General features: G+C 43.8%; 1 protein-coding gene across 1 annotated transcript in view; it reads left to right on the forward strand.

Annotated features, from left to right (window-relative positions):
• Positions 1-3,919, forward strand: part of LOC306900277 (uncharacterized protein) — a gene marked incomplete at its 3' end in the record, with an annotated part of 33,697 nt that extends 29,778 nt beyond the window's left edge. Inside the window, exons 10-11 of the mRNA XM_079467095.1 lie at positions 1,236-1,351; positions 1,970-3,919. Of these exons, the coding sequence (XP_079323221.1) occupies positions 1,236-1,351; positions 1,970-3,919 (2,066 nt within the window). The remainder of the gene's footprint in view (positions 1-1,235; positions 1,352-1,969) is intronic.
• Between the last annotated feature and the right edge of the window lie 8,403 nt (positions 3,920-12,322).

Here is a 12,322-nt window from a genome sequence, read left to right on the forward strand (position 1 = left end):
AGATATCTTAACATTACAAATGTAAGCTGAGACGATGCGTCTGTCTACTTGATCTTTACTCACAATGACCAAAACACTTCAAGTCACATTTCATCAAGACGCTAGATTTAGTGCTGAAAGACGTTTCCACTGAAGTAAATGAGAACATTTTCTCAGCTTATGATGTCAAAGTTATCCTCCTGTAGTTGAATGTACTCAAACTGATTTAAACAATGATTTCAAATAGTTTGAGCAGATACAGATCTACATGGAGGACAGCTTAAGTGTGTGTGTGTATGTGTGTGTGTTTCTCCTCTAAAACCACAACCCTAGAGGTGCTTCATGATGGCAGCACTCATTAGGATCTGTAGGTAAGGTTACAGTTAAAGGTCCAGTGTTTGAAATTTAGTGGCATCTAGTGGTGAAGGTTTGAAATTGCAACCAACGGCTCACTTCACCCCTCTCTTTGGAAGCACTACGGTGGGTGACACAGAACTTACTGAACACATAGTTATGGATATTATATTGCATTTCTGTCCATAGATCATCCAAAAAATGACACATTTGCTCTTGTGGTCTTGTGTTGCGTGTCACATTGTGACTTCACAGTTTTACGTTGCTTACAATCAATACACAGGTTGGTTTATGTGTAAAAAGTCCCTTATGCACCGTTTTTACAATACAAATTCACTTTTATGGATTTGTCAGACTTTGTTGACTTTCAGTGCATTCAAGGTTTTAAGAGTATGTGTGTTTCCTGGGATCGCTACAGCATTCTGATTCACATCAGAATTAAACTCGACAACTCCTTTTCAACTTGTTTGTGTACGTTACATCAATTCATAGAAAAATGTACAATAGTATGTTAAATGTTTGTGTGTAGTAGGTGTTTTAAGTCCATTGTTATGTGATAAAAGCTGAGTGGATGTTGACTAGTCAATGAGGTCCTTAATAAACAATCAAGAGATGGGTGCAGGTGGTAAGACATCATGAAAAATAGACTTATCTAAATATGAAACATCCCAAAACAAATAAATGCAAATAAATTGTTGTTAATCTATTGCACAAGAACAACAACTAAACTAAAACAACGTGATTTAAAGCACAAGTTCAGTGGTGGGGGGTGGGTAAAAGAGCAGCATCTCTTATTACATCTAGTAATCTCTTAGCATCACGCTTCAGATCTGTTGATCTGAAAGGCTATGGGGTTGTCAGTGCATGTTGTGCAGTGTGATATTTTTCTGTTCTTTATGCAGTGTTTATCATTCGGGGGTGCTGTGACCATCCCAGCACATGTCTGACTGGTGACGGTTTTTACATGGACATTCAGTGGTGTGATGCAAAGCCCCTTCACACTGCATCTGACACATCAGTCTACTGAGTTCATATCGTCTGAACAAACGTGTTTGTTAACAGTTTTAAAGATCAGCGGAACCTAGTGAAGCCCTCTGGAGACAGGAGATATTCCACATAGAAACTTCCATAAATTCACAAGGAATATTCTGGGTCGTCTTTGACCTAAGGTCAATGCAAAGTATCTGTGAAATGGCGTTGGCTACCTCAGACACTAATTCGGGAGAAAACAATGGGAAATGAAAGCCTCACAGACTTTACTGAACTGAAAAAAAACATCACAAAGAATATCGGTAGTGCTTAACAACATGCCACAGATGTTATGCATTTGACAATAGCACAGAATATTCCCTAAATATAAGGAATAGATTCTAACCGTCAACCTTGACACTTCTTTTCAATTCCCTGAGAAAAATGTTACCGTACTATCCTCAACTACCATTTGTTTTGTTTTGGTGGCTGAAGTTTCCTCCTCAAGTAACGTCATAACAAGGCGGTATCATTGCACCACTAAATTCATGTAAATGTTAAAAAGGCATGGGGTGAGGAGACTGTAATGTAAGGTGTGAGACATAACCGCTGAAGGACACTCCCCTCTCTTGTTTTTGTCGCTCTCTCCTCCTCTGACTCGCTTTAGTTCGCTGCTACTGGCTACTATCAGGCCCAAGACTGGCACTATTCACACGTGCACAACGCTATACTGGGTCCATTCGGGGAACTAATGACGGAGGACGACCTCATCCGCATCGAGAGGCAGATCGAAAACCTGCAGGTCATGCACAAAGTGACGGAGGTGGAGAAAGAGCTGGAACAACTAGAACGAGAGTTGAAGCAACTCCTCCCTGTGTCTGCGGCCCTGAATCAAGACCACTTCTCTGTCAACCCCAAACAAGTTCACGGACAAGCGGAAGACTTGCCCGCCTGGTGCAGCAAGATCTCCACGCTGCTCAAAAGCATGGCCATCCTCCTGGCCACTCTGGGGGGTAAGGAGGTCGACCTTCTGGAGATGCTCAATCAAGGATATACATACGAGGGTCTGAAAAGCGGAACCGGTCGGTCAGAGATGTCCAATTCCGGGAGCATCGGCCGTTCGCAATCCTTCTCCACTCGAGAGGACGTGGAAAAGGAGATCAAGCAGTGCGGCGTGTCGGTAAAGAACCTGAAAGCCAATTATGAAGTTCATAGCCACGAGGATCACCAAATGAACTGCACGTACAAGCGTACCAGGTCCTTGCCAGTGGTCAGCGAATGCAGTTACCCAGCAGAACCCCTTCTGGAGGATGACCTGTTGTTCTCTCTAAGTGAAAGCCACTATCAAGAAGGAGATGGGCGGCATGATTCAAGTTTACCACTAGTGAATGAAGAACCTATAATACAGTCCCACGCCACTTTGTTGTACAGCGAGCACGCTGAAAGTATTGAACCGTCGCACTCGGAAGAGCGAGACGACTGTCTTGACCTCCCTGCAAATCCGGAACCAAACACAGAGCATCTCACACGCAGCCTGGAGGTGCAAACAGACCTGAGCTACGTTCAGGAGTGCATCGAAATGCGTAAGGAGAGGATTGTGTTTCTGTTTCTGGAACACTGGAGGAAGTACACTATGAGCGAGTCCTACAAGTGTGCGGGGAGAGGGAAGACCCTGAGTGTTGAAACCAATGATTCACATTCCCTGTATTACCACAGCTTAACCGAATCAGACGGTAGCACGCGAACGACCGAGGACGATCAGCTGCTGCATTTCATGAAACAGAGACAGGTGGTGGGAAATCTTCTCGGCCACTGGAGGACCATCATGAGCCAGGTGCCCACACGGCAAATCCGTCGACTCAGCCGCGCTCACATGATGTACTGGCCTGAGCACTTCCTTCCACACATCAACGGGTCACCCGTTCAATATGACAGTCTAACCCTTGATCTCTTCATGCTGGGCTACTTCCAACTGCTTGAGATGAACATGTCCCGCGGAGAACGAAAATTTCGGCACTTACTCTGCTACGAGATGTTCGATCGGCTCGGCAGCCACCCGTGGGAAGTGATCCGCCAGTTCCACCGAGAGGTGATGGAGAGCATTGAGAGAGGGAAACGCGATTGGTCGGATGGTTTTGAAGATATAAAGCTGAAGCATTTTGGCGACTCTGTCGAAGGCGGAGGATTGCTAGAGGCGGCCAAGTTCACTCTACCTCCGGGTGTTCTGCAGGCATCTTTGAACACATCACAGATGGCTCCACTTGATGCCAACCCCTCAAGTTCTTCACGGCCAGAACTCTCCAGCGAACATCCAAATGAGGGTCTTGTACTGGCCACCCAACAGTGTTCTTCCCCAGCTGAGAACATGACAAACAATACAGCGCTACAGAAGAGCGGTACTGAAGCACAGGATTCACCGCAACCAGAAAACACCACCAACCAGCCAACCATAACAGCTGATAGTCTTCAGCTCCAACCTACCAGAGAGGAGCCCGATGAAGACTCCATCAAGCTTATCTATGAACTTAAAGAGTTCAGCAATGAGGAGATCATCAGATACATCGATCGAAGCTTTGCCTTCTGGAAAGAGAAGGAGGCGGAGATGTTTGACATTTGACCGAGTGGCTCAATTCCATTGAAGGAGGAAGCACAATGAGCAGGTGATAGAATAACATGCCTCGTGTTAAGCAGCTCAGCAAAGAAAAAATATTTGTTTGTTTGGTCAGGGAGGCAAAAACGTCAATGCTGATGCAAACAATTGAGCGCTGTCAGGCTTAGAAGATGCAAATGTAGATATGACATATTTTACATAAACATTCTGGGCTGTCAGACCTCACTACAGTTTTTAAAGATGTCTATGGTACTTCATGGCACATGATGCAGTGAGTGAACATTCACATCATCTGTCCAGCAGACCTGAAGTGTACACTTTCAAATCAACAACACTTCACAGTCAGCTCATACGTCTAAGAACAGATGCATTGTGTTGAGGTGTTGTGTTAAACCGGTTCATTAACTGAAGTCATTTGCATGTAGTTGTTTTGTTCTTGAACTTGTGTAACAAAAGAAAAGTGCAGTTATCACATGTAGGTCAGGACGAGAGGAATCGTGCACATGCTTTTATTCAGACGAGTGCTGGTCATAGGTTTTCATTATATGCTTTACATATAATGAATGTGTGCAGCCATTCCAAAAGTTGATCTCCAAAAAGTTAGATTTTTTTTGGTGGATTTTAAAAAAGCACATGCCAGTAACAGGAACGTTTTATTATTGCCATTCATTCATACCAGCTTTTTTACTCTTAACATGGACATTTATGATCGTTTATCTGGCATAGTCAAATCACATAGCCACGTTTGAAGTGTTTGTTTGTTTTGAATTATTGCTGAAAATAAATAAATAAATAAATTTAATAAAATCTGAAGTGGTAACAGTTTCATTTGTGATATCACACTATTACATTAATAATAAACATGTTGACACCTTAGTGAGAACCGATAAATAAACACCTCAAGTAGCTTTTAGAAACAAATTCAAAGCTTAAAGTCTGTATAAAGCAGAAGCTGTGATCGATTTATTGTGACGTAACAGAATTCCCAACAATGAAAATAGTTGCTTGTGTTTTACACTGTTTATACAGTATTACAGAGATGACGTATTTTTGTGTGCAAACGCCAGAAGCGAGTTCCGTCGTCATTTTTATTTTATTATTGTTTTATTTTAGTAAATCACCTGAAATAAGGTCTGTGGCTAACAAAGCATTTGAATATTTTCACATGTTAATCTATGATGAAAACACACGGTGGTTGCTAACAAGTTGCTAAAAGCGGCTACTTCCTTTGGCGGGGACATCAGAAGTCATCACACATATAAATCTGGCAAAATAGCCCAACACGGGCACAAATCCCTGTGAATGGTGATTCATTTAAGGAGTAATTACTTACGAGGGAACACGATTTAATATAATTTGAAATAGCAGTCGAAGGCTTGCTGGTGATGACGTTAATGTCGAGCGACCGTTCTGAAGTCTGTTTATAGCATCGTGTTAGCTTTTTACTTCTAGTGATTGTATTATTTAGGCTCCAAAAATTACAAATGTTATGTTGATTTGTAAAGATAATCTCGATAAACGTGTAAGTATCATAAACCCTATTTTATAAGGCAAATCTTTGGCATCTACTAAAAGTCTATGGGAAAGAAGTCAAATGGGTTACGTTTTGATTTAATGGGGAATTGAAGGTTTGCACAAAAAATGTGTTGTTTTGTAAATAAGCTAAATTAATGTTTAAACAGTCAGGTTGTGGTTCCTGAAGGGAAACCATCATATTTCAGATTAATTCCCGATTCCTTTTCATTTGATGTGGAGTGAAATTTGAAACCGGACCTATATTTTTATAAGAGTCCTACGGATACACTTTAGAAGATGCATGAATGATACATGATTATCACCTTTTACAGACTGCCATTGAATGAGTCAATAACTTAGAGAAGCACATCAATAAGAGCAATGATGACAGGAGTTTGTGGTGTTTTTGAAATGCTTTAAGACCAACCATGTGTTAATGTATCGTTTTAAACCATCGTTGAGTATTTTCTCCATAAAACTGCAATGTTCCCTTTCTATCGGTCTCTTGACGCTTGACCTATCTTCACTGAATGATTTGAAAAGGTCAATGAAAACTGGTAAATTAAATTTGCATGCCGGTCTCTGCCCCGGATATCCAGGTATAAAAGTGAGCTGGTGTGATGCATTCATTCACCTTTTTTTCTTCTGAGCCATCGCATCGAATGCTGCCGACTCCTGCATTTACTATTGCCAGTTCTACAACGTCGATGTCTGCCTCAGGTGTCTGGGCCTCCGGCATGCTGAGGCGACATTCGTGGATACGTCATACATGCACTGTGGGCAGATGGCGATCCAGACGTTGCGGCCAGGAGTGGCTGTGTTCTTTCGGGAATCAGCCACGACCTCGCCTACTTCACATTCTGTGATAGCAGTGGCGCCGGTCCTGCTGTCCACCACGGCAAGCAGCTAGGGTGATATGGGGATTACCGTGAGACTCAGTCCGTCAGCAGCCAACTCCTGGACCGTTCACGCCCCACCTTGCTCCTAGTCACGCATTCGTAAACAGTGAGTGACGATGATGAGATGTCGCTTGCAGCATCGGAGTGCATCCGACCCTGTCTTGGCATCCGACCCCAACGAATCCTTGGAGCACCCTCCCTCGGGAGGTCGAGCTCAGGATAAAATGCGGCTGTCGAGATGTAAACCTTTCTCTCCCGGGCCGCCACGAGTATTGGGCTGCAGTGGGCTTAAGTGCACCGCACCGCCCCTCCCACAACGCTTGCATTTGGACACTTGGTTTCTCGGGACCGGGCATGACTCTAAGCCGCCTTCGGCCCCGGTGCCATTTTTCCCGAAAGTGCATGAGGAGCTTAGTAGGACCTGGAACGCCCCCTGCACGTTAAACTAGCTTGGTCGCCCTCACTTCTCTCGACGACGGGGCAGCTAGGGGCTACATCGATGTGCCCCAGGTGGAACGTGCCGTCGCAGTGAATTTATGCCCGCAGACGGCTGCCACCTGGAGAGATCGACTGAGGCTCCCCTCCAAGGCGTGTACGTTTTCGGCATCCTTGGTGTCGAAGGTGTACTCTGCTGCGGGTCAAGCTGCCTCGGCTCCTCAGCTTTGAAAGAGTTGCACTGAAGGATGGTCCGACCTGGGGCTTATGCAGGAACTCCGCAACGCCACTGACCTCGGCCTCCGGGCGACCAAGGTGACGGCGCCGTCCTGGGTCGGACAATGTCCACTTTAGTGGTCCAGGAGAGACACCTCTGGCTTAAGCTTGCACAGATGCGGGATGCAGAGAAGGTACGATTATTCAAAGCTCCCATCTCGCAGGGTTTTCTGTTTGGTGTTACAGTCGTGGACTTCTCTCAGCAGTTCTCGACGGTAAAGGAGACTGAGGCCATCAAGCACATCCTGCCCCGCCGCGACCCGTTCGCCTTCCGCCTTCTGCTTCCGCGCAGCCTCGCCCCTCATCGACACCGCCTCCAGCGCCCCTACCTAGGCGGCATCCCAGAAGAAGACCTCGGGTTGGGTTCGCCAAGCGAACGCCCAAGTTTTGGGGCATCCTCTCCACTTCGCCGCAGAAGGCTGATGGAGACCATCACTCATGCTAGGCGGCTGTATGCCTCTTCTCGTCCTGGTGCTCTTCTTGGGGAGAAGACACGCGGAGTTGCTCGATCGGGAGCGTGTTGTCCTTCCTGCAAGAGAGACTCAAGAGCAATCTCTCCCCTTCTACGCTAAAGGTGTATGTAGCCGCCATTGCCGTTCATCACAAACCAGTCGTGGGAAGTCTCTGGGGCAACACGACCTGATCATTAGGTTCCTAAGGGGCGCAACAACGTTGAATCCACCTCGTCCGCCCTCTGTACCCTCTTGGGACCTCAATGTGGTCCTGGCGGGCCTTCAGAGGCCCCCTTTTGAGCCCCTTTCTCATCTCTCGATGAAGACGGCTCTCCTGGTGGCGCTCGCCTCCATCAAGAGGGTAGGGGACCTACAAGCATTCTCCGTGGCCATGGATTGCCTAGAGTTCGGACACAGACACTCTCACATTATCCTGAGACCCCGGCTACGTGCCCAAGTTTCCCACCACTCACTTTCTGGGGAGGAAGACCCAATCCCCTCTGTATGCGTGCTACGCCTCTACTTGGACCGCACGCTGAGCTTCTGGAGCTTCTAAGCAGCTCTTTGTCTGTTTTGGAGGTCAGCAGAAAGGGGAGGGCTGTCTCCAAACAGAGGTTGGTGCACTGGATCGTGGAGGCCTTGACCATGGCCTACCAATCCCAAGATCTCCCGTGCCCACACACAGTGAGCACTGGCTCAGGGCGCCTCTCTGGCAGACATAGGTATAGCTGCGGGTCAGACCAGAGACCAGGTGAGATAAGCAGCCGGTGGTGCGTATGCCTGCAAAGGCGCCTTTCCCCCTCCTTCTTGCCGTTAGAGAAACTAGGCCTCCGCCCGTGACTACCTGTGGAAGGGGCTCTCCACCTTTTTAAGCTCTGGGACCAATTCTCATCATTCTCAGGCTCCTCGGCACAAAAAATTTCATTGGCCTTTTCAAGTCAGTCAGAGATGATGGGTTCTCAAGTCAAACCCCATTCTATCGGCACAACTTCTCGTTCCCTCCATCAGGGAACGGAGGTAACATACGTAACCGAGACATTTTCCAAAAACAGTTTAAAACATGTGATCCAAAAAATAACATCATAACCATCACCAGTCACATGAACTCATTTGAGCGTGTGGATCAACAGTTCAAGTCATAGATATGAAGCGTAAGGTGGGTGTTTTAGATCTGCTTCTGTAACATAATGACACGCCGTTCACATGCGCATTACAAACACTCTAACCTGTTTCCATGAGCCATAGATCAAATACTCACAACGCGAGTGTGCATGGAGAAACCGGCTTTAGCAGCGCCTGGAAATGCTGAATGCAGCATCTATGCATCTATGGTCCGAGCCGGTGAGGATGAGCGGAGGCGGGGTCATTTGCATATTCATGAATTGTGTATATTAAATGAGGCAGCGGTGCAGAGTTGCATTCAAGTCATTTTAAGCTGTGAAGAAAATCCTTCACATACTGTATGCTGCCTACTGTTATGCTGAAAGATGAGTTTGAAGTGATCCAATAATGGAATGCGGTGAGACTTGAAGCAGATGCGTGTAACCCTCATGAAATGTCTTGACATTATAGTGTGACGTCATTCATTATTGCGCTCTCGCCATCATTATCACGATGTTTTTTTTTTCTTGCCGTATAATTCCCAGGGGAATCATGAAATATTAAGACCCAGATTATTTTACCATTTGTCAGTGATGTAATGGATCTGTGTAGAGAGAGAAATGAGAAGCTGAAGATGACCACACCTCCTCCTCTGGGCTTTAGTTACCATGTGAATGAAGACTAGAGATCACATATCAACCCCGTTACCTGTCTGACAAAAAGAGAACACATCTTCACTTGGTGCTTTATACGATAGGCTATAGATATCTGATATGTATGAGAATGTTGAAATGGGTTGTGGTGGTCTTGGATCACTCAACCTTTCACCTGAGGCAAAAAAGAGAAATGGGTGAAACTGAATTAAAAACAGATGATGTGCTATATTTGGATTCTATTCGATGCCTTAGAGCCGATTCACATTTCGTGTCTAAAACCGTGCGGAAAACGCCAACCGCATCTGCTTTCTCCTTTTTTCCCCAAAGCGCCTACGAGTTTCTAGCGTCTGTCGTCACTAAGAAACCATGGGCCTCGCAAGCCGTTGAGACGAGGAGGTATAAACAAAAGATATATGGATTATATGCACTGAAAATACCTTGCAAAAACTCTGCTGCTAGATTTATTAACGCTGTGATCATCTGTGTCTCCATCTTCACTGAGCTCGTCTATATTGGTTGGTTGGTTCTTGTCACAGGTTTTTATCGCTAGAAAATTTAGCACGCCACAACGCATGCATGTCGCTCCCTACGTCTACATTTACAATAAGGACTGTGCCGCCCAAAAGACATGAAATGTGAACGGCCCTTTACAGTTTAAAACGGTGTGTTGACTAATTTACATTTAAGATTGGAAAAAAAATTAATCGTGGTAAAACAACAATATCTATAAATGTATCTATTACATTGTAAGATTTTGTTTGAATGATTTGATATCATTTTAAAGGGATACTACCCTCAAAATGAACATTTCATCATTTCCACACTCTCAAGTTGTTCCAAACCTGTATCCATTTCTTCTTCAGATATTTGGCAAAAATCTGTGACATTTTGGGGACATCATTGACCACCAAAGTAGGAGAAAATGATTTAAAAGTGCCCCAGAAGAACCGGTTGTTTTCCTACATTCTTCAAAATATCTAAAAAAAAAACGATTGTCCAGATGGCATTTTTGGGTGGAGCAGGAATGTTGAATTGGATTTCCAGTTGATTTGAAATGTGTTAAACGTTCTAATGTAAATCCTCCTGCTGCGTGTTTAGATTGAATGATGCTGTGAACAAAGCTTGTACGTTGAGGTTTGTGTGACGTGTGTATGAGGTCATCATGGCTGCGGGTTCTGTGTGTTTGTGTGACAGGATGAGGAGGAGGCGTCCCGTCTGGCGTCCCTGCCGGCCTGGAGGAGAGACATTATGAAGAAGAAGATGGAGGAAGAGAAGTAAGTTGAGCTTCTGCCAGCTCTCGTCTGCCATTCCATCAGTCGAGGGTTTTTTCTTCTCTATGTAAAAGTTTGTAAGATATTTCATGATTGTGCTGCTTAAAATGTTTTCTGTTGTAGTTGAATAAGGTCAATGTACAAAACTCAAATACTAAAAATTCTCTCATTTCTCTTATTCACTCCTGGATGGACAGGGAACAGAAAAGGTAAGACAGCTGCCACTACAAGTACATGATAGTTGTGATAGTTGATGTTGTGGTAGTTGTGATCATTTATTTATTGATCATTCATTCTTTTCTAAACTAAGTGATTATCAAACAGTAGGGTTGGGAATCGAAAATCAATTCCAGTTCTAGAATCGTAATCAAAAGGTTTCAGATACGTGATATAAAAGTTTCTCTTATCAATTCCTGTGTGCTCATTTTCAGAAATGTTCACATGTTAACTTGTGATCTTCTGATATCTAAAGAAAAGACATCATTTAACTAACAGTCATTTGACTATTTCACAAAACTCTGTGCTCTGTGTATACTGTATATACACACACAAAACATAAACAGTATGAGCACTTCTCGCCTTGACATAAGCCTGCCTGTCATTAAAGAAGAATGCCTTCAGTAAGCGACTGTTCAAGATAAACATATGCATAAAATAACCTAGACATTATCATACACCATATAGAAGAATATCCTGATAAACACGGAAATGAGATGCTTGCGGTTTGGTTATTTATTTTGTGTTAGAATCAGCCCCCGTCAGCTAATAGCTGAGAGTGAGAGAGAGAGAGAGAGAGAGAGAGAGAGACGGTACAACATCAAAAAGTCAAGATCTGGATGAAATTGATTTCATAATGGCAAAAAATGTCTTGTTGACTATAAATTAAGTTCACAATGATTTTTGGTTATTAATATGTATGATTGCATTGTTTTCCGACCAATAATAGGCCTATTCAAATATAGTCTTCAATTTCTTTCTTTATTATTTAAGTATTACATATTAGCCTATATGTGTATATATTTATTTTACAGCACCTTATATCTACAGAAGAACTGATGAGTGTGTCTGCGTTAATGTCCGGCCTGTGCGTGCAACCATGTCGCATCATCGAAAAAGAAAATGGCGGTTAAAATGAGCATTACGTTCAGGCTTTAATGAAAATATTTGAAGCCATACATTACCCAGCGTTCCCTTTTAACCTTGCTAATCCTTTTAGATAGTTATCCGACTCGGCAGCTCCAGACCGAAGATTCAGGTTTACAAGCCGCTTTTATCTCCGTTTTCTGTCCATTCTTGCACTTTCCCCCTTCAGGAACAAACACTCTGCCTAGTGAGCAGCCGGTGAAATCACTGTTCCATACGTTTGGAATCAAAACTGGATAAGAATCACAATTGATCAAATTCAAACGATACCCAACCCTACAAAATATTACATTAGAGAGGACACATAGTGTAACATAGTGACATCATTTCTTCATAATGTGTGTAGGCGACATGGTTAGGTCACTTATTAAAGAAGATTCAGCCAAAAATAAACATCTCGGTTTCATCAGTTTTCAACATCACGTTTGCCATAGGCTATGCCTTTCTTCTATGGAACATAAACAAATATCATAGTAAATGTCTCCATTCAGCCTTTTTTTTACGTACATGAAAGAGTGATCACAATATCTATAACATCATCATTTCTTTTTGGGTGAATAAGTGTTTTTTATCTGAGGGTTTATTCATTTATTACATCCTCTGCTTGTTTTTTCTCACCCCTGCAGAAGAGATGAGGAACGGCGACAGACGGAGAAGGAGA

Source organism: Barbatula barbatula (assembly GCF_947034865.1).
Source record: "Barbatula barbatula genome assembly, chromosome: 11".
Classification (NCBI taxonomy): Eukaryota; Metazoa; Chordata; class Actinopteri; order Cypriniformes; family Nemacheilidae; genus Barbatula; species Barbatula barbatula.